We start from the raw sequence: 23,023 nt of genomic DNA on the forward strand, positions 1-23,023 counted from the left end.
TACAGCCATATTCCTTTTTGTCATGGTTAACTGTGAGACCTTCTAGATCTCTCAGTTACTATTCATGGACCAAGTATGTCTTTTTAGAAGAAGATCAAAAATCCTCTTCCAAAGTGCACTAAGATTCCATATGCAGGAGGAGATTCTGAGCAAACGAAACAACCTTGGGGAAAAAATACCTGAAAGTAGTAGATATGAAACTCAGTGCTGAATAGCAAATGAATCAATGGTTTCTTGACTAATTTATAATTCAGACAGAATATATAGTATGATCATAAAATGCATTTATATTAATTACACAGCTATTCTGGTTAACCACTTACTACTGCTACAATTATGTTACAATTCCATACAATTGCCTTGGTAAGCCAAGCCTACTTGACTATATGAAATCTACTGCTCAGTAAACATGCATGGATTAATCTTGACCAGGTGGAGAGAAGCATTGACAGAATGTGAAGGTTTCACAAGTGGTTAAGTGCTAAAAATGTGTTCTAAGTTAGCATCATGATAGCTTGATATTCATTTCATCATTTGTCACCTTCCACAATCTCCATGCTAATAGAGAATGCTTTTAAACTATTATAACAATGTAATGTAATGTAACATAATGTAGTATTGTACAATGCAGTGTAATGCAATGCAATATAACGCAATACAACACAATACAAAAAATAATAATTTTGTCTTTCTAACAATCCTTTTGGGATTACTTCTGATTGTTTTACAATTGCAGTCTGACAATTTGGCAAACCAAAATTTGAATCCCATTGAATCCAGTGGACCATTTTTTATAGGATGAGAAGATAACTACTGCTGAATGTTTCAACAATAGAGAGTAAAAATTAATTCCAGCCTTGCCTTTTAAACATTCCTTATTGATAGTGTTTGTGTCAAGGATGATCTCAGAGTTTCTAAAATATGCTTATGTAACCAGTCCATACTCATTTTAGAATGTGTTCTATTTAATTTATATCTTCTGAGAATGTAGTCCTCCTAGCATAACATAATTATAAAATTGACATAATAAAATTTTAATATACAACAATATGCACAATATGCCTGTGCTCATAATTTTACTAAAGCACTACTGTCTCTGGGCACCTTAAAACAAATTTGTAACAATTTAGATTTAGATGAAAGGCATTTCATTTTACCAGGTACATAAAACATTATACTGAGTTACAGGTATATGTATATAATATTGACATGTAAAATTAGAAGAGAAAAATCAGAAACTAAACTAAAAACATCATTAGCTTGTATCGCATACATCCTAGCTGTTAATCTATCTAACATATATAATGGCATAGGAGTGAATTTCTTGATGAATTATAATTAATTCATTTTGTATTGCAAGCTGGTTTGTAATTTTTTCCCCTTCAAATAGAATAGACTTAGATACTGGTTTGTTTGGGTTAAGTTTTATATGCTACAAACAAACAATATTGTTAATTTAATATGAGTGAAACCAGCTGTCTTGGGAAAGTAAAATGGTCCTCCACTGTTGTTTTTAATATTGCCTTTTCCAATGACAGGTTGATTCTGCTGATTAATTTTTATGCAAAATTATGAATGCAACCTAGCACAAATAAGAGGCAGTATCACAGTAAAAGATAAATAGCTGAGCTTCTGATTTATATGATTTAGATTCATCATTTCATGAATGTTAAGTGAAGGCCAGTTGGTTCAACAAGACTCAAGCTTCAGTAAATCTCAAATTTGGTTGTTGTTGTTTTTTTAAAAAATTACTTAATAACAATAGCTCTTAGACTTATATATTGCTCCATAGTGCTTTAGAGCACTCTCTGAGTGGTTTACAGAATTAGCATATTGCCCCCAATAATCTTGATCCTCATTTTACTAAAGGATGGAAGCCAGAGCCAACTTTGAGCCAGTCAGCTTGAAATCCTGGTAGTGGGCAGAATTAACCTGCAATATTGCATTCTAGCCAATGTACTCCTTAAACATTAATACAGCTTGGGTTTTTTTCCATCGAAGAGCTGTATTATCTTCATTTGCCATGATGTTGTTCTTGTCATTGTTTTAGTTGATGTTCCAAAATCTGAAAACAGGCTGTCATAAAATTAATCCGCAATATGTTTAATACTTTTCTTTTTATCACAATAAATATTATAATTGAGCAGCAATGTCTAGATAAACACTGGGATTGTATTCAAGAGTTTGGGAATGTATATCACCAAGACCAAATGTTGTAGTCCTTTGTTCTTTTCAGCTACATTAAATCTCTGGTAGAATAATTACAGAATTATGACAGAATAATTCTGTATTTTCCCAGTATAGGGCTAACTACATGATCACTTGCAAAAGTTCTCAGGTTCAATAAATGACCTAGCTAAAATGGACAGTGGACAGAAGAAAATTCAGATGTTCACCCATATATGACTTAGGACTGCAGAAAAAACAATTGCAACTAGCCTGCCTTCCACTGAGGACCTGTATACTGCACAAACCAGAAAGAGGGCTGAGAAATATCTACAGACCCCTCACATCCTGGACATAAACTGTTTCAACTCCTCCCCTCAGGATGCTGCTATAGAGTATTGCATGCCAAAACAATCAGACATATAGGGTTTTTTTTGCCCCATGCCATCATTCTGCTGAACACTTGATTCCCATTTCTATCTCTTTCTATCGCTATCTCATTTCTCATCTTTTCTCATCTTCTCATCTTTCCTAGTGTTTTCTCCTATTGGTTTCCTATGATTTACCAATTGTTGTTTGTAACTTGTGATTAATGATTGTAACTATTGAGTAGTGGGTTTTGGACTGCGTGGACCGCATGGAAAGACACCAGGCAGATGAGTGCAGCATATCAGCTCTTTATTTGTGGTCAGACTGAATTGGAACAATAGGGCTGCCTGACCCCTTATATACCTGGCCAGGTACACCCCAGGCCAATCCCTTTATCTGAATTTCCCACCGTCTGTGGTCCAGCCAATCCTGTCACAGTACAGCACTACCTGGTGTTGTCAGTGGCCACTGCTAATATGATCACCCAACTATATACATCTATATACATAACACCCCTTCCCCCAGAAGAACAAACAAAAAACAACAACACAAAAAACGAATACACTGTTGTCTGGTTATTTCTTTTGAAACAACACATGACCCTCACCCTCATGACCTTACTTAGTCCTCTAGATACACGGGTGGCCTATGAGTCCTGAATGACCGTCTCATATTTTGCTCACTGGCTTGGTCAGCAGAGTCATTAGTTGAGTCCTGGCCCTGGGCCCTAACGACCACATTGTCATGGTGGGCCTGTGCCTGTTGTTGCTCAGCCCTGCCAAAACTCTCTGGCAACTGTTCGATGACTGAGAGATCCTCCTTCCCTGGACCCCTTGTAGACGGTTGCTGGGGTTGGTCAGTTTGTGACTTTTCAAAAGCATGCTTCCTCAATTGGTCTATGTGTCACCTGACCTGGCGGCCTCCCTACACCTCTACAATGTATGACAAAGGCCCCGTTTTGTCAACTACCACCCCCTGAATCCACAAATGCCCCGGCCCATAGTTCCTAGCCCAAACCATTCTGCCAATGTTTATTTCCCTGGTGGGTTTTGATTGTTCTGTCTCTGCGGCCACTCTGTCAGGGTGGAGTCTGTCCAACTTGGTGATAAGCCTTCTTCCCCAATGTAGTTCTGCAGGACTCTTGCCAGTGATTGTGCATGGTGTGGTATGTTGTGCCAAAAGGAATTGAGCCAACCTTTGGTACCAGTCTCCACTGATGATGCGTCTCAATGCGTCCTTAGTCGTTTTCACCATGTGTTCTGCTTGTCCATTGGACAATGGGTGGAAGGGCACGGATGTGACGTGCCTAATCAAGTTGCCTTGGTGAAAGCCTGGAAATCAGCAGATGTGAATTGTGGGCCATTATCAGAGACTAACACATCAGGCAGGCCATGCGTGGCAAATAGTCCCCTGAGCACCTGGACAATCTTTGCTGTGGTCATACTCACAACAGGGACTACCTCCAACCATTTGGAATAGCTATCTACCACCACGAAAAACAGTTGTCCATGAAATGGTCCAGCATAATCGATGTGTACCCTGGACCAGGAAGTGTGTGTTACTTCCCACTTGTGTACAGGGACGTGTGGTTGCTGTGGCCTGGACCTTTGGCAAACGTAGCACCCTGCTACTTGTTCCTCTATAACTTTATCCAGACCAGGCCACCACACATAACTCCATGCTAACGCCTTCATCCTGACTATGCCTGGATGTCCTTCGTGTAGCGACTGTAAAACCTTCTCCCTCAATTTCTCTGGAATAATGACCCTGCTACCCCACAATAGGCATCCCTTATGAGAAGACAACTCATGTCTCCTCATGAAGTATGCCTGGAACTCCGGGCCTGGACTCTTTTCTTGCCACCCTGAGACTACCCACGTTAAGATCCTGCTCAGGACCCTGCCTGCTGTGGTACCGGCAGCAATGTCCTTAGCCTTGAGAGGGCACTCTGGGAGATCTTAGATAGCCAGTATTTGTTCGGCTGGTGCTGGATCAGGCTCAGTCATGATTAAAGGTAACCTACTTAATGCATCTGCATGGCCCATATCCTTTCCTGGTTTGTGGACCAGTTTGCATGTGTACGCAGATAGAAATATTGACCACCTTAGCATCCTCGGGGGTAGAATTTGTTGTGTTTGTTTATCTGTCATGAACAGTCCCAACAGAGGTTTGTGATCCGTGAAAATAGTGAATTCCCTACCGTACAGGTAATCATGAAATTTCTTGACTCGCGACACTATTGCCAGGGACTCCTTATCAATTTGAGCATAATTTCTTTCAGCCCTGGACAGTGTTTGGGAGTAATAAGCAATAGGCTTCTGCTCCCCATTTTCCTCTATGTGACTCAGAACAGCGCCCATGCCATAAGGGGATGCATCACATGTGATGCAGATGGGCTTATTTTCTATAAAATGTGTGACAGTTGAATTACTGGACAAAAGTTGTTTAAAATTTTTGAAACTGTGTTCATGGACCATGGTCCAATTTCATGGGGTTTTCTTGTCCAACAATCTGTGTAAAGGCTCAGCAATTGCTGCTTTGTGGGGCAAGAACGCATGATAAAAATTAAGTAATCCCAGAAAAGCTTGCAATTCACCCTTGTTTTTAGGAGTAGGAGCCATTTTATTTGCTCTTACCTTGTTATCAGTTGGGTGATTTCCCTTGGCATCAATTCTGAACCCTAAGAATTCAGTGGATGCCACTCCAATGCTGCACTTTTCCTTTTTTAGTTTGAGCCCTGCAGAGCGGAATCTGTTTAAAGCAGCCTGCAGCCTGTCAGCCAAGATCTCCTCAGACTCCCAGCAATCAGGACATCATCAAAATAAGGGCATACTCCAGGTATGCCCTTCAGAGTCTTCTCCATCACCTCTTGAAAAATTCCAGGAGCTACAGAGACACCGAACTGCAAACGGTTAACTCTGAAAGCTCCTCTGTGTGTAACAATTGTCTGGGTGTCAGCCATCTCCCTGATAACTGGGAGCTGCTGGTACGCTTGCGCAAGATCCAACTTGGCAATGATGACGCCGCCCTGGACTGCAGAGAGGACGTGCTGGACGGTCGGGACCGGGTAAGCATGCGGATTTAAGGCCCGGTTCACCGTGGCCTTATAATCTGCACAAATTCTTACTTCCCTGTTAGCCTTTAGTGGGGTACCTATGGGGGTCTCCCAATCTTCCCCCTCCACGGGCTCTAACACCCCTTGTTTAACTAACTTATCCAATTCGCTCTCAATCTTATGCTTGAGCGCGAATGGGACTCTATGGGGCTTAATTCGTACCGGCAGCACATTCGGGTTAAGCTTAAATTTAATGGGGGGCCCTGTGTATTTGCCACATTTGCCATCGAATACGTCTGCAAATGTTTTGCAGACAGATTTGAGGCTTTTTGGCTGGGTATTATGGATCCCTGAGATCCCTATGCCCAAAGCCTCAAACCAATTCAGCCCCACTAAACTAGTCCTCTGTCCCTCAGTTACCAGTACGTCCAAAGGACCCTTGAATTGTTTAAACCCCACTAACATGGTAGCCTCCCCCTTGATTTTAATAGGAGCATGCTGGAAATTGGACAACTGTATGCTGGTGGGTTTCAATGGAACCCACCGCTTGCTCTGGCCGCAAACCACTTTAAAAGTCTCATATGAAATTATTGAGACTGTGGAACCGGAGGTGAGCTCCATCTGCAAGGTACACCTTGCAGATGGACCTCTAGTTTAATTTTTTAATTTTCTTTAATTTTCAAATTAAAGAAGAACAAGTGTAGTATTGGGGTCTCATCAACAGAATTCTTGGGTTTCCACATTGATGCTAATGGTATTCACCCCACTGATTCTAAAGTGAAGGCCATTAAGATGGCTCCTAGGCCCAAATCAAAAGGAGAGCTGCAAACATTTTTGGGTCTCCTAAACTTTTATCACACATTCCTACCTCATAAAGCAGCAATAGCAGAGCCCCTCCACAGGCTGCTTGACAAAAAAAAGCCCCTTGGAAATGGACTAACTTACATGAAAAAAGTTTCCAGGATTTGAAAGCCCTTCTATCAGAAAAGTCCACTGTAACTCATTACATAGAATCTAAAACTGTATGTCTTGCATGTGATGCATCTCCCTATGGGGTGGGGGCAGTCTTAAGCCACATAGTGAAAAATGGGAAAGAGGTCCCTATTGCATTTTACTCACGGACTTTGTCCTCTGCTGAGCGCAACTATACCCAGATTGACAAAGAGGCCCTGGCCATAGTTGCTGGAGTTAAAAAATTTCATGATTATTTACAGTCATGGCCGAAATTGTTGGCACCCCAGAAATTTTTCCAGAAAATCAAGTATTTCTCACAGAAAAGTATTGCAGGAACACATGTTTTGCTATACACAGGTTTATTCCCTTTGTGTGTATTGGAACACAACAAAAAAGGGAGGAAAAAAAAGCAAATTGGACATAATGTCAAACAAAACTCCAAAAATGGGCCGGACAAAATTATTGGCACCCTTAACTTAATATTTAGTTGCACACCCTTTGGAAAAAATAACTGAAATCAGTCGCTTCCTATAACCATCAATAAGCTTCTTACACCTCTCACCCAGAATTTTGGACCACTCTTCCTTTGCAAACTGCTCCAGGTCTCTCTTATTGGAAGGGCGCCTTTTCCCAACAGCAATTTTAAGATCTCTCCACAGGTGTTCATTGGGATTCAGATCTGGACTCATTGCTGGCCACTTCAGAACTCTCCAGCGCTTTCTTGCCATCCATTTCTGGGTGCTTTTTGATGTATGTTTGGGGTCATTGGCCTGCTGGAAGACCCAAGATCTCGGATGCAAACCCAGCTTTCTGACACTGGGCTCTACAGTGCGACCCAAAATCCTTTGGTAATCCTCAGATTTCATGATGCCTTGCACACATTCAAGGCACCCAGTGCCAGAGACAGCAAAACAACCCCAAAACAACATTGAACCTCCACCATATTTCACTGTAGGTACCTTGTTCTTTTCTTTGTAGGTCTCATTTCGTTTTCGGTAAACAGTAAAATGATGTGCTTTACCAAAAAGCTCTATCTTGGTCTCATCTGTCCACAAGACATTTTCCCAGAAGGATTTTGGCTTACTCAAGTACATTTTGGAAAACTGTAATCTTGCTTTTTTATGTCTCTGTGTCAGCAGTGGGGTCCTCCTGGGTCTCCTGCCATAGCGTTTCATGTCATTTAAATGTTGACGGATAGTTCGCACTGACACTGATGCTCCATGAGCCTGCAGGACAGCTTGCATTTCTTTGGAACTTGTTTGGGGCTGCTTATCCACCATCCGGACTATCCTGCGTTGCAACTTTTCATCAATTTTTCTCTTCTGTCCACGACCAGGGAGATTCGCTACAGTGCCATGGGTTGCAAACTTCTTGATAATGTTGTGCACTGTGGACAAAGGCAAAGCTAGATCTCTGGAGATGGACTTGTAACCTTGAGATTGTTGATATTTGTCCACAATTTTGGTTCTCAAGTCCTCAGACAGTTCTCTTCTCCTCTTTCTGTTGTCCATGCTTAGTGTGGCACACACAGACACACAATGGAAAGACTAAGTGAACTTCTCTCCTTTTTATCTGCTTTCAGGTGTGATTTTTATATTGCCCACACCTTTTACTTGCCCCAGGTGAGTTTAAAGGAGCATCACATGCTTGAAACAATCTTATTTATCCACAATTTTGAAAGGGTGCCAATAATTTTGTCCAGCCCATTTTTGGAGTTTTGTTTGACATTATGTCCAATTTGCTTTTTTTCCTCCCTTTTTTTGTTGTGTTCCAATACACACAAAGGGAATAAACCTGTGTATAGCAAAACATGTGTTCCTGCAATACTTTTCTGTGAGAAATACTTGATTTTCTGGAAAAATTTCTGGGGTGCCAACAATTTCGGCCATGACTGTATATGGCAGGGATTTCACTGTCTACACTGACCACAAACCCCTTTTGGGCCTATTCACAACAGATAAGCAAACTCCCCACATATTATCTCCATGAATGCTGAGATGGTCTATATTTTCGTCTACATACAAATTTCAGTTAATTCACAAACCTGGGAAGGAAATGGGCCATGCAGATGGCCTCAGCAGACTACCACTGCCACTAATGGATCCTGATCCAGCTCCTGCTGCTAAAATATTGTCCATTCAGGACTTGCCTGAGTTTCCCCTCCATGCTGGGGATATTGCTGCTGAGACTGCCACAGATAAAATTCTGAGCAGAGTACTGTCATGGGTATACATGGGCTGGTTGGAAAAAAGTCCAGGCCCTGATTTCCAAAGTTATTTTGTCAGGAGACATGAATTGCCTGCACATAAGGGCTGCATTTTATGGGGCAACAGAGTCATTATCCCCACATCATTGAGGGACAGAGTCTTACAATCCTTACATGAAGGTCATCCAGGCATTGTATGGATGAAAGCCTTAGCTAGAAACTACCTTTGGTGTCCTGGCCTGGATAAGGCTGTGGATCAAGTCCATGGTTGCTGTACCTGCCAGAGGTCTAGGCCTGAAATGTCTCAGGCCCCAGTTCATAGGTGGGAGGAAACACATATTCCCTGGTCCAGGGTTCATATAGACTACGCTGGGTCTTTTCAAGGACAGCTTTTTATGGTCATAGTGGATAGCCACTCAAAATGGCTGGAAGTAGTTCCAGTCCCTAATATGACTACTGCTAGGACCATCCACTTGCTGAGAAAACTCTTTGCAACTCACGGGTTGCCTGATGTTTTGGTTTCTGATAATGGGGCTCAATTCACTGCTGCTGAGTTTCAGGCTTTTTTCAGAGCTAACCTCATCAGACATGCTACGTCTGCACCATTTCATCCCTCTTCAAATGGACAAGCCGAATGCATGGTGAGGACAACAAAGGAGGCACTCAAGCACATCATCACAGGTGACTGGCATCATAGACTGGCAGATTTTTTGCTCTGTCAACACTCTACACCAGGCATGTCAAACTCATGACATCACATGACGTCGCACAATGTATCATGACTTTTTCCCCATTGCCAGCAATGGGGAGGGTGCGGTTTCATCATGATGCACCTGGCCCGTGGGCCAGCAGTTTGACATGCCTGCTCTACACCCTGCACAGCTACAGGTAAAAGTCCTGCTGAGCTTCGTTTGGGAAGGCGCTTAATTACTAAACTGGACAGGTTGCATCCAGACAGAGTGGCATCCAAAGCCTCTAGACCAAAACCCTTGAGGGGGCTGCAAATATGTGATTGGGTTTGGGCCAGGAACTATGGGCCTGGAAACTTGTGGGTTTCTGGTCAGGTGATCAAAGAATCCATACCCCTATCTTATAAAGTGGGGTTGGAGGGAGGGAGACTGGTCAGAAGATACATTGACCGACTTAGGAAAAGTTTTCCAGAACAGTCACTAAGTGAGAACTATGACACAAGTCCCTCCCGAAGTCCTCAAGCTGGCGCCCAAGCCATCTCACACCAGAACCACCAGGGTTTTCCTTTCTCAGTGGAACTTGATTCCGAGGAGGAACATGGCAGCTCAGAAGTGCAACATGCGACCCCTGACCAGGTGAACCAGCCGAATCTCAGCGACTGCTGTGCCTACTCTGCTAAACAGTCTGACTCTGGAGAGGCCAGCCAGAGCAATTCAACTCCCCTGGACAATGGAGCACAAGGGGACATGGGTCCACCCAGCCCACCGGGTAAGCTGGTAGACCACAAAGTGACTGGAACTCCAAGGCATTCCTCCAGACTACACAAACCCCCAGCATATCTTACAGACTATGTTGTAAAATAAAGTGATGTGTAATGTTGTGACATTGTACCACTACCTACAGAAATTGGGGGTAAATTGAAACTGCTGTCAAGCATGTTCACTCAGATGTTGTTTTATCTCTTTGTAGTTATACTGCATTGACAAGCTATTTTATCCATTGTTTAATCACATTGTAGTCCATTCTACAAGGCACGTCTGTAAAGGTCACGTAATGTCATTCTAACTACCTTGGCTTAACAAAGCATTACATTTATTATTGTTTTATTATTATTTTAGTATTTTGGGTTTTGGGAGTGATTAATAAGCCTTGACTATTGTTAAGGGTATTATAGCCTGATCTTAGGAGGGAGGGGTGTTATGTACTGGGCTTTTGGAATATCACCAGACAGGACGTCTCCGGTCCTGCAATTGGTCAACTTTGGGTGGCAAACATGGGTTCAATCCGATTGGTTGCTACCAGAGGGTCTGGCTATATATTGTGGCAGGGTGACTCCAAATCCTCAGTACAGTTTCAGCTTAAATAAAGAATGAGTTTCTCTGTACTCAACTGCGTGTCTTCATACCTGCTCATCAGAGCCCACAACATAATACTAAGAATACCTTTTAACTAGATCCTAACCATACCATTTCATTTCACTATCTGAAAGCACTGCAATAATGTCAACCAAGCTATTCAATATAATGTCCTCATAATCATTAACAAACTGCAGGTTGGACCACATATGTATTCATTAATTGGTGTTTATAGCGATATCAAATGTGTAGTAGAATTATGCAAATTCTTCAGAAGAAGAATTTTGCTTCAAAGACCTCATATGAAATATCTCCCTTAGTATAATTACATTTTTAAAATAGTTTGCTTCACTGTGAACTGTACATCCACACCCATAAGGAGACAGCCAGGAGCAGTTTATGAAGCAGCTACAAATGCCTGCTTTAATGACTTGGAAGAAAAGTACTTCTCATACACTCTCCTATAGGAATACACTGCCTTTGAAATAGTGTTTGTGAATTACCATAGGTAAGAACATTCCAATCCTTTTCAAAACCAACATCTTTTAGGAGGACTCCAATCAACTTAGGTCATCAAGAATCAGCTAATCAAGTGGGACAAACTGACAACATGGATATGCAAAAAATATTTTTTTAAAAAAGGCATGATCTGCCTGTAAATTAAACCTTTACCTCTCTTCATTTGAAATTGCAAAACAAGAAAACATCGCATTCTCCCCAAATGACTTTTTTCTTTCTTCTTTTCCAAAAACAATTATTAGTAAAACAATCGGGCAATTCCAGCTAAACTTAACTGACTGTTAAGAGAGAGAGAGAGAGAGTGTTCTTTTGCAAAACCAATTTTCAGCATACCATTGTGCAGTCTAAAGGAATGCAGGAAATGTTTCAATGATATTCAGCTTCCCTTGAGATACTGCAGTTCATGAAAACTAACTAGTGGCTTAGGCATATTATATTGGGCTTCCTACTTACATTTAACCCTCTCAATGCTCCCGCACTAAGCCCTATGCCCAACACTAATTTAAATAATATGACTGCATTCTAGTTGCAGAACTTCTTCTCCTCAAAACAAAAGTGAGAACTGAGGATTGGGAGAGAAAAAGCTTGAGTCTAGGCAGTTTTTTATCCTAGAATCTAAGGCCCCACATTATTCTAACCCATAGTCTTTAGTTTTATTGCAACTGGGTCTACCATACCTGGATTAAAAAATCTGTATGATGTCAGCAAAGAGAATAGAAAACTCTTAACTCTTTCCAGTGGTCATCTGGATTTATGTAGCCCAAATGAGTCATCTTTTACACGTAGTCCCCTAGGTCAGACAAATCATTCAAATACACACTCAGGATCTCTTCCATTTAAAGGCTACTTCTACTATTCATTAAGTTACATTGTTTATTGCCTTACAATATTAAATGTACTAACTTTTTGTTCTCTTCATTCAGAGTTTTTAGATGCTTAAAATATTGAATTGTTCTCCTCTGTGCACAGGTTTGAATAGTCTAAAATAAAAATAATTATTTTAAAACAATCCATATAGTAGCTAAAATTATTATGGATAAATCAACCTTCTTTCTGTACAGAGGAGTATATTCTGAGTTAATGTCCAACTTTGTAATCGATAAGAAGTTATGAAAAGTAGACCACAACCTACTCCTTGGTAAGCTAGAAAAAGGTGGAATAGACAACATCACCACCAGATGGATTTGTAGTTGGCTGGCAAACCAAACTCAATGAGTAGTCTTCAATGGCACTACATCCACATGGAGAGAGGTAAGCAGTGGGATACCACAAGGTTCCATCCTAGGCTCAGTACTCTTCAATATCTTCATCAATGACTTAGATGAGGGAATTGTAGGGGAACTCATCAAATATGCAGATGACACTAAACTGGTAGGAGTAGCCAAACACCCCAGAAGACCAACCAAGGATCCAAAAAGATCTTTACAAACTTGAACAATGGGTTTCAATGTGAAGAAAAGTAAAGTTTTACATTTAGGCAGAAAAAATCAAAGGTACAAATACAGATTGGGTGAGACCTGGCTTGGAAACAGTAACTGTGAGAGGGACCTTGGAGTCCTAGTGGATGATCATTTAACCATGAGCCAGCAGTGTGCAGCAGCAGCCCAAAAAGCTAATACAATCCTGTATAAACAGAGGCAAGGTATTAGTACCACTTTATAAAACCCTAGTAAGGCCGGACCTGGAATACTGCAGCCAATTTTGGTCACCATATCAAAAAAAAGATGTTGAGAGTGTGAAAAAAAAATCAGAGAAGAGCAACTAAGATGATCAAAGGCCTGGAGACTAAAACATACGAAGAACGGCTGCAGGACTTGGATTTGGCTAGTCTAAAGAAAAGAAGAAATGGGGAAAACATGATAGCAGTATTCCAATATTTGAGGGGCTGCCACAAAGAAGAGGGCAGGACAAGAAACAATGGTTGGAAACTGAAACTGATCAAGGAGAGAAGCAATCTGGAATTAAGGAGAAACATTCTGACAGTGACAATTAACCAGTGGAATAGCTTGTCCCCAGAAATCATGGGTGCTCTATCACTCGAGATTTTTAAAAAGAGGCTAGACAGTCACCTGTCTGAGATGGTATAGGTTCTCCTGCTTGAGCAGGGGACTGGACTAGAAGACCTCCAAGGACCCTTCCAGCTCTATTCTATTCTATTCTATTCTATTCTATTCTATTCTATTCTATTCTATTCTATTCTATTCTATTCTATTCTAAAATGTGGTAATGTTTAGCTTGCATTGATCAACTCATTTTGCATTTTGGAAATCTGGAATTTGGAGAGATGCTGAGTCAAAATAAATGGGAAAATATAAATCTATGCATACCTGTGGAGGGTAATTTAATGAACTGCCATTGCAGCTTTTGTTGACCAACTAGCTGAATATAGCTTTAACTTATAAATAAAATAAAATAAATAAATAAATAAATAAATAAATAAATAAATAAATAAATAAATAAATATACCCAAAAGGAAGGACCCCTTCATGGATTACTGCCTTGTCGAGGCGAAGGGGCTTGCGTAATTCAATGAAGCTATGAGCTATGCCGTGCAGGGCCACCCAAGACGGACATGTCATAGCCGAGAGTTCTGACAAAACGTGATCCACTGGAGAAGGAAATGGCAACCCACTCCAGTATCTTTGCCATGAAAACCCCATGGACAGTACCAAAAGGCAAAAGATGTGACGCTGGAAGATGAGCCCCTCACGTCGGAAGGCGTCCAATATGCTACTGGGGAAGAGCAGAGGGCTAGTACTAGTAGCGCCAGAAAGAATGAAGCGACTGGGCCAAAGCCGAAAGGACGCTCAGCTGTGGATGTGTCTGGTGGTGAAAGGAAAATCCGATGCTGTAAAGATTTTTTCTCCATAGGAACCTGGAATGTAAGATCCATGAATCAAGGAAAGCTGGATGTGGTCAAACAAGAGATGACAAGACTGAACATCGACATCTTAGGTATCAGCGAACTAAAATGGACAGGAATGGGTGAATTTAATTCAGATAACCATCAGGTATACTAAGGCAGACAAGAATCTCTCAGAAGAAATGGAGTAGCCTTCATAGTCAATAAAAGAGTAGGAAAAGCAATACTGGGATACAATCCTCAAAATGACAGAATGATCTCAGTTCGAATCCAAGGCAAACCATTCAATATCACAGTAGTCCAAGTCTATGCCCCAACCACCAGTGCTGAAGAGGATGAAATTGACCGGTTCTATGAAGCCCTACAGCACCTTATAGAACTAACACCAAAAAATGATGTCCTTATCATCATGGGGCATTGGAATGCTAAAGTAGGAAGCCAAAAGATAAATGGAATAACAGGCAAGTTTGGCCTTGGAGTACAAAATGAAGCAGGGCACAGGCTGATAGAATTTTGTCAAGAGAATACGATGGTCATAGCAAACACTCTTTTCCAACAACCCAAGAGACGGCTCTACACATGGACATCACCAGACGGTCAACACAGAAATCAGATTGACTATATGCTCTGCAGCCAAAGATGGAGAAGCTCTATACAGTCAGTAAAAACAAGACCAGGAGCTGACTGTGGCTCAGACCATGAGCTTCTCCTTGCAAAGTTTAGGCTTAAACTGAAGAAAGTAGGGAAAAGCACTAGGCCACTCAGGTATGAATTAAATCATATCCCTGTTGAATATACAGTAGAGGTGACAAATAGATTTAAGGAATTAGATCTGATAGACAGAGTGCCTGAAGAACTATGGACAGAGGTTCGTGACATTGTATAACAGGTAGCAACCAAAACCATCCCAAAGAAAAAGAAATGCAAGAAAGCAAAATGGCTGTCTGAGGAAGCTTTGCAAATAGCTGAGGAAAGGAGGGAAGCAAAAGGCAAGGGAGAAAAACATAGATATGCCCAATTGAATGCAGAATTCCAGAGAATAGCTAGAAGAGATAAGAATGCCTTCTTAAATGAACAGTGCAAAGAAATAGAAGAAAACAATAGAATAGGGAGGATCAGAGATCTTTTCAAGAAAATTGGAGAGATGAAGGGAACGTTTAATGCAAAAATGGGCATGATAAAGGACCAAAATGGCAGGGACCTAACAGAGGCAGAAGAGATTAAGAAGAGGTGGCAAAATTACACAGAAGAACTATACAAGAATGAGCTTAACGTCCCTGATAATCACAATGAGGTGGTCACTGACCTCGAGCCAGACATCCTAGAATGTGAAGTGAAGTGGGCCTTAGAAAAGCTGAGCAACAACAAAGCTAGTGGAGGTGACAGTATTCCAGCTGAGCTATTCAAAATCTTAAAAGACAGTGCAGTAAAAGTGCTACACTCAATTTGCCAGCAAATTTGGAAAACTCAACAGTGGCCAGAGGATTGGAAAAGATCAGTTTACATTCCAATTCCAAAGAAAGGCAGTGCCAAAGAATGTTCAAACTATCGCACCATTGCACTCATTTCTCATGCTAGTAAAGTCATGCTTAAAATCCTACAAGCTAGACTTCAGCAGTATGTGGATCGAGAACTACCAGAAGTACAGGCAGGATTTCGAAGAGGCAGAGGAACTAGAGATCAAATTGCCAACATACGCTGGATCATGGAGAAAGCTAGGGAGTTCCAGAAAAACATCTACTTCTGCTTCATTGACTATGCTAAAGCCTTTGATTGTGTAGATCATAACAAACTGTGGCAAGTTCTTAAAGAGATGGGAGTACCAGACCATCTTATTTGTCTCTTGAGAAACCTATATGCGGGTCAAGAAGCAACAGTGAGAACTGGACACGGAACCACTGATTGGTTCAAAATTGGGAAAGGAGTCCGGCAAGGCTGTATACTGTCACCCTGCCTATTTAACTTATATGCAGAGCACATCATGAGAAAGGCAGGGCTAGATGAATCAAAAGTTGGAATTAAGATTGCCGGAAGAAATATCAACAACCTAAGATACGCAGATGATACCACTCTAATGGCAGAAAGTGAAGAAGAACTAAAGAGCCTCTTGTTGCGGGTGAAGGAGGAGAGTGCAAAAGTTGGGTTGAAACTTAACATTAAGAAAACCAAGATCATGGCATCTGGCCCTCTCAATTCCTGGCAAATAGATGGGGAAGAAATGGAGGTAGTGACAGATTTTATTTTCCTGGGCTCCAAGATCACTGCAGATGGGGACTTGTAGCCAAGAAATTAAAAGACGCTTGCTCCTCGGGAGGAAAGCCATGGCAAATCTAGACAGCACACTAAAAAGCAGAGACATCACCCTGTCAACAAAAGTGCGTATAGTCAAGGCTATGGTCTTCACAGTTGCAATGTATGGCAGTGAAAGTTGGACCATAAGAAAGGCTGAGCGGCAAGGAATTGAGGCCTTTGAACTATGGTGCTGGAGAAGACTCCTGTGAGTCCCTTGGACTGCAAGGCGATCAAACCGGTCAGTCCTAGAGGAGATCAATCCTGACTGCTCTTTAGAAGGCCAGATCCTGAAGCTAAAACTCAAATACTTTGGCCACCTAATGAGAAGGAAGGACTCACTGGAGAAGAGGCTAATGCTGGGAAAGATCGAGGGCAATAGAAGAAGGGGACGACAGAGAATGAGGTGGCTGGATGGAGTCACTGAAGCAGTAGGCGTGAGCTTAAATGGACTCCAGAATATGGTAGAGGACAGGAAGGCCTGGAGGAATGTTGTCCATAGGGTCGCGATGGGTCGGACACGACTTCGCAGCTAACAACAACAAAGGAAGGAAGGAAGGAAGGAAGGAAGGAAGGAAGGAAGGAAGGAAGGAAGGAAGGAAGGAAGGAAGGAAGGAAGGAAGGTAGAATGGAAGCCAGGGAAGAAGCGCCAGTTCAGACTATTGACTTTCCATTTTTTAAACCACAGAGCTGATTCAAATGCTGTGTCAGAACCCATTTCAGAATCCTATTTCATTTCTATCTATCCCCTCTGACCCAAAATCAAATCTCACCTTTCCCTGGGTTCTGCCATACTCCTAAGGGAGAGGGGGGATGTGCCTGCGGGTTTATTGCCTCTGCTTCTGATGTGCATGTTCTGAGGTTTTGCTTGATAACAAAATACAGTAAACCAGAATTTGCCTTCAAAAGTACGTGTTTATTCAGCTGAATAGAGACGGGCTTCTCTAAAAAATGCAAAAAGCACCACATAGCAAAGATGTCTTATTTTTATACCTATTTTGGTTATATAAGCAATTCACCCAGCAAAGTTGACACACAGAAGATTAAGACTTCGCCCCTTAGGGCTGGCACATTATAGATAAGAAACTAGAAAGCAGAAGTAGCTAGCAGGTTCCCTTTTGGGTGTTTCCCCAGTACACCATCTGTTTATTCTGGGTGTTTCTCCAAGACACCATCTGTTTGGTCTGGGTGTTTCCCCAAGACTCTAGCTGTCTCCGGGCAAGTTAGAACATTGGGTGTTTCCTTTGCTGTCCTTTCATGCCCCAGCATTCAGAGGCCTGCAAGTGACCAGAGAGAGAGGGGCCATCTGGACACATTCACTCTCCCCTAAATCCTGGTTATCACTTCCTCTATCCGCTACAATGTAACAGTTTGCTTTCCTGCATTATCTCTCTCTCTGAACTTTATCTCCATAAACTGTCAGCTAGAACAAGGGAGGGAATAAGGAACGCAACCTCCGTGCCTGGTTTATTTTTACGCTCTCAGAGGAAGTTGTGAAGAGCCACCTGACCATTGCTGTGTGAATCGGAGACAGGCTGATGTTATCTCCCCTTTTCCCATGATGGACCTAACACCTGGGGATTGGCATCCCACACTGGCCAGATGAACTATGGGGTGGGGTCTTGCTTGGGGATATTGTAACCTATTGTTCTGCATGGGAAACCTCAGATCCTGTCTATTATGCCTGCTATCAACTACTCTTAATAAAAATTCCTGTTGGAAGAAATTGATTCCAAGAATTCTGCTTTCTTAAGATGTGGGATTGAAGTGGGTCCTGACATTAGACAGGATCTGCAGTAATAATCAATCTGGAAGGAAGACCCTTACCGGGGGACTTTGCAAAATCCACAATGTCGGACAACGGGGCAGGGAAGGAAGAACCCACTGTGAAGGAGCCCTCCCTCTGGCCAGGACCCTGCCAGCTGTCAGGATCCGAAACATCCTACTCCTCGGAAGAAGTGGTAGAGACACGCAGCCACAGACGTTGGTGGTCGATGGGCATTGGAAAGAAAGACGAGTGGGAAAAGAGGTTGAGAAAGGTAACCCTGAGACAAGGCAGCCACCAACCCAGATGGAAGCAAGAAATGGAGATATCCCTTCACCTTAGTGAAGAGGAAGGAGATCATGTGGAGCACTCGAACTGGATCTTGGAGAAAGCTATTGACCTGATGAAAAGAACCCTCAGCTCTCTAGGGGATGAGAAATCTGAACCATGCGGCCACACCATTACCTTGGGCTGCAGCCAGAGAGACACTGAGGGGGAATCTGAAGCTGAAGTCCTGGGGACGTCCACCAAGACCACTGAGACAGCAGCTACTGCGTTGGCATCCCCCACTCCCCACCGACCCGCAGCTGCCAATCAAGATGGGAGACATCACCAACGATGATGATGTGTGGATTCTGGGGGTGGTGTTTGACAGAACTGGGCCTTTGTCTTACATTGTAGGGGTGGAGGGGGGCTGTCAGATCAGAAGACACATAGACCAAGTCAGGAGAAGCATTCCTGAAAGGTCACAGGACAATAACCAACAGGCGGGTCACCCATCAGCAACCAATAATCAGCACAGCCAACCCAAGCCAGGGGCAGACTTCATGGGCCCAGAGCTGTTCATGGAAAGACCTGTCTGGCCCAGCCAATACAGGTGCAAGAACATCATGACAAACTGGCCACAGGAGCTGACTCTAGGGCGGGTCCATCAGAAGTGTCCAGACCAGACCGACCCACTGACACTGCTGCTCTGGACAGGGGGGAACCCCTTAGACAGTCCGCAAGGACTCGTAGGACACCCGCCTATCTCACAGACTATGTGCGGTCATGAGGGCAGCCGAATGTGCCACATCAAATCGGCTATGCACAAGTTATATTGCATGTGTTCATATAGAAGTTGTATTGTTTATTCTTAAGGGGGAAGGGGTGTTATGTATGGGGTTAATAACACTATTAAACAACAGCTCAACCGAGGTGGCGCTGCACCAGAACTGCCAGGTGGCGCTGCACCAGAACTGCTGCGACCAGGGGCAGCGTTTCGGCAGGAAATCCAGGTTTAAATTGATTGGCTGGGAGCACACCTGGGCAGGTATAAATAGGGCTCAGGTAACACCTTTGAGACACACAAGCTACCACCAAATAAAGACGGTTATGCTGTACTCCTGTGCCTGGTGTCCTTCATGTGTTCCAGAACCCACTACACAATACTCTTCCCTTTGTAATGATGTTTATGTTTATACATAAAGCAACATGATCATGTGGCTTCTTGACAAAGTAGTAATTTTTTAAAAAAAGTCAATGTCTTTAATAAGAGAGAGCAAGAGTTATCATCTGGAAGCATATCTTCAATAAAAGTAGGGTTCTCATTTCTGACAGAAGCTTTTTAGTAATTCTTGCATTTCTAAAACTGGAAAAATTTGGACAAGTCATTATCCTGTAACCTAGTTGTTTTTCTCACAACTATTGTTTTGAAAAATCACACCACAAACTAGCTTGTACTTCATGTGTCTTAAACTGTGTTTGTGTTTCAGCATACTGAGGATCTGGCAATGTCACCTAATACTGTCAGTTGCTCAAACTGAAATCAATTTAGCCCCATCCACTTCCCTAGCAATCTGGAAGAAAGTTGGATAAAAAATGTTATCTAAAATACTCTAATGGGATTCCAATGTTAGATTTTTGGGCCCTCTGCTGGTACACATTGCACTGCAGTGGCAGTTTCTCTCAAATATGTTGGTGCCTCATATGAACAAAAGGGAAAACAAAAGAAAGAAAACAAATTCTTGTTCTGAGGGGAGAACTTAGTCTAGGCCAGGGGTAGGCAACCTTGGCTCTTTTATGACTCGTGGACTTCAACTCCCAGAATTCCTGAGCCAGCCATGCTGGCTCAGGAATTCTGGGAGTTGAAGTCCACAAATCATAAAAGAGCCAAGGTTGCCTAGGCCTGGTTTAGGCCATCTAGTGAAAAATGGCTTTAAGCATACATCCCTATTATCTTATGAATCATACTAAGAATTTCACCATTCAGTAGCTACCTTTTCCTTAAAGGGCAAGTAGAGTCATAGCTGAAAAGCAACATCTCTTATCATTCCCACAAGTCAATCAAATTCCAGATGACTTCATTCCACAATAGCTCCGGAGAAAAAAGTAACTGGAAGTTCAGATTTTTAAACAGATTTTGTATGGTGTTTGAAATGGTTTCTGTACTTTTACTGCCCTATGCCCTATCCTGGGAAGTCTTCATTCTCTTTCTTTTAAGGATCATTCAAAGATGCTTGACAAAAGAAAAGAAAGTCCAAAGAGAGGAATAGAAAACAGATGCTACAGAGAGAGAGAGAAAGCAGGAAGAATGCAGGATCAGCATGTAGAAGGAAGGTAGGGAGGACAATGAGGAGACAGCTGAAGCACCAGCCATAAAATCTGATTGTATCTCAAGAACTTTTCATGGGAAATACAATGAGTATCTGTGGGGAGTATTTATATATTTGGAAAATATATAAAACACATCCTGCCTTTCCCAACCTGGAGCCTCTGGATGACTACAGCTCCCATGGGAATTAGTTGTGCTGGCTAAGGGTGAAGGGAATTGTAAACTCCCAGTCCAAGAGATAACAGGTGAGTGAAGGCACCTGTATGTGACTTATGGTTATTATTCTGAGGGAAGGGCTTCTAAAAGAAAAAAAAATATTTCACTTACAATAAAAAATTTAAAACATTAATTGAAAACATGACATAGCATGTTTGTATACTGAATATAAACTGATGTTTAGGAATATCATATTTTCTCCACAGATACCATTTACAGTTAATAAAGCTATGTTCTGGGGTTATAAATTCTGTTTTCAATTCATAATTCAATCCAGCAAAAAAAACAACCTATATAAATCTAATAGGGATAATTCCCAAATAATGCACCTCTTTTGGCACATTAATATGTTGCAGGAAGTACATTCATTTAATTAAAGTCTCTTGAAGTTTCTTCTGTGAGAGTTTCTTTCCAATCACCATTCTATGAATAGAAATAATTCTGTACTGTCTCTATTTTTCTAAACTTTATAATGTCTTTTTTAATTGATCACTATTTGAAGACAACCTGGTCTCGTACATCCCTGATCTTTTTATTTGTTCTCTCTCTCTCCCTCTCTCTCTCCCTCTCTCTCTCTCATGCACACACAAACACACACACACACATACACGCGTGCACACACACACACAGAGTGCAATTTTAATAAACTTTAAAAAATCCCCAACTATCTGTGCAGGCATGTCTTCCTAAGTAGTTCCCAATTTTAGAGCACTTGAAAATACTGCCTTACCTGGATCATGGAAGGGAACCAGTGCAAAGTTGTAAAGTGGCCTCTTGGGTCTCTTCAAAGAGGTTTCCAAAATTTTGGAGGCACCTTCAATGACCTGAACTAAGTCATCGTACATTGAGCCAGTCACGTCAAACACAAAAGCCAAGGTAGACGCACCTTGTGGGATTTCTTCCAGGGTGGGCTCAGGTTCTACTACTCCATTTTGGGCACAGGTAAATGAAACAAGGAGGACAAAAAAGAATAATGCACGGAATCCTATGGCCTGCAGTGGGACATTGTCATGGAAATCCATGGCTTTCCCTCCTTTTCTCTGGTAACTCAGCAACGTGTTCAGCTTCCCACCTCAAGCCTCACAAAGGATCCAGTCCGGTTGTGAAGAATGCATTGGATCAATTTTTTCAAAGCAGCAGCAGAAGTCCTCTCCCCCTCTTATTCTCCCCTCCCCTCCCCTCCCCTCCAAAAATGTTACTTTCCACAGATTCAAGAGAGGCAGAGAAACACAATTACTTTTGCCTGTGCAAGTTGCTGGTTCTTCTTCTCTTCCCCAGCCTTAGTTTGTAAGAGTTTGGCAGCCTCTCCTTGAGCTAAGAGAGAAGAACTCCCATTCATATCCCCCACACAGCTGCTGCTACTTTTGTTGCCACCTCTGGATTCTTTGGCAAGAGGCACAGGCTCTCCAAAATTTGGCTGCTACTGGAAGCCTATGGCTGCAGCGGCTGCTGCTGCAGAGACAATGAGGAGTGGATGCTCAGAACAACTCGCCTTCTCATTGGCCAACCCCATTTCCCCACCTTTGCCTTTGAGGCAGTCTATTCGGGTGATCTCTTAAAAAAGGTATTTGGGGTCCCTGGAGTGCCACAAAAACCACTCAAGGCAAGCCTCTTTCATAAGCAGTCATAAAACATGGCACACACTTGTCTCTGTTTGGGAAGAAGTATCAGTAAGAGGAAGGAGGCTCTGCTGTTTCTTTATGAAGGCTTAAATATACTTCCAGCCAGGGGGGTCTCTCCTTAGCCTTATGTTAGCTCCCTCTGCTCCAAGTAATTTGAGCTCTGCTAGGCAGAACAGCCTCTGCTGAGAGCTCACACTCCAAAAGGCATAGGCTTTCCTTTGCAGAACATATTGTGATACTCCTGTGGAAAAGTAATTGCAGCTGAGATCAGAAGCCACAGCTGCCCTCCATCATGTTGACTCACTTGTCAGGCAAACTTTTTCTGGCCCCAAATATTTTTTTACATTTCTTAAAATTGCTA

General features: G+C 42.2%; 1 protein-coding gene across 1 annotated transcript in view; it reads right to left on the bottom strand.

The window, feature by feature from the left end:
• Nucleotides 1-22,093, bottom strand: part of HMCN1 (hemicentin 1) — a gene marked incomplete at its 3' end in the record, with an annotated part of 535,761 nt that extends 513,668 nt beyond the window's left edge. Inside the window, 1 exon segment of the mRNA XM_083360257.1 lies at nucleotides 21,771-22,093. Coding sequence (XP_083216383.1) covers nucleotides 21,771-22,062 — 292 coding nt within the window. The 5' untranslated portion in view covers nucleotides 22,063-22,093.
• Nucleotides 22,094-23,023: the final 930 nt, after the last annotated feature.

This window comes from Vipera ursinii (genome assembly GCF_947247035.1).
Source record: "Vipera ursinii genome assembly, chromosome: 3".
NCBI classification, from domain to species: domain Eukaryota; kingdom Metazoa; phylum Chordata; class Lepidosauria; order Squamata; family Viperidae; genus Vipera; species Vipera ursinii.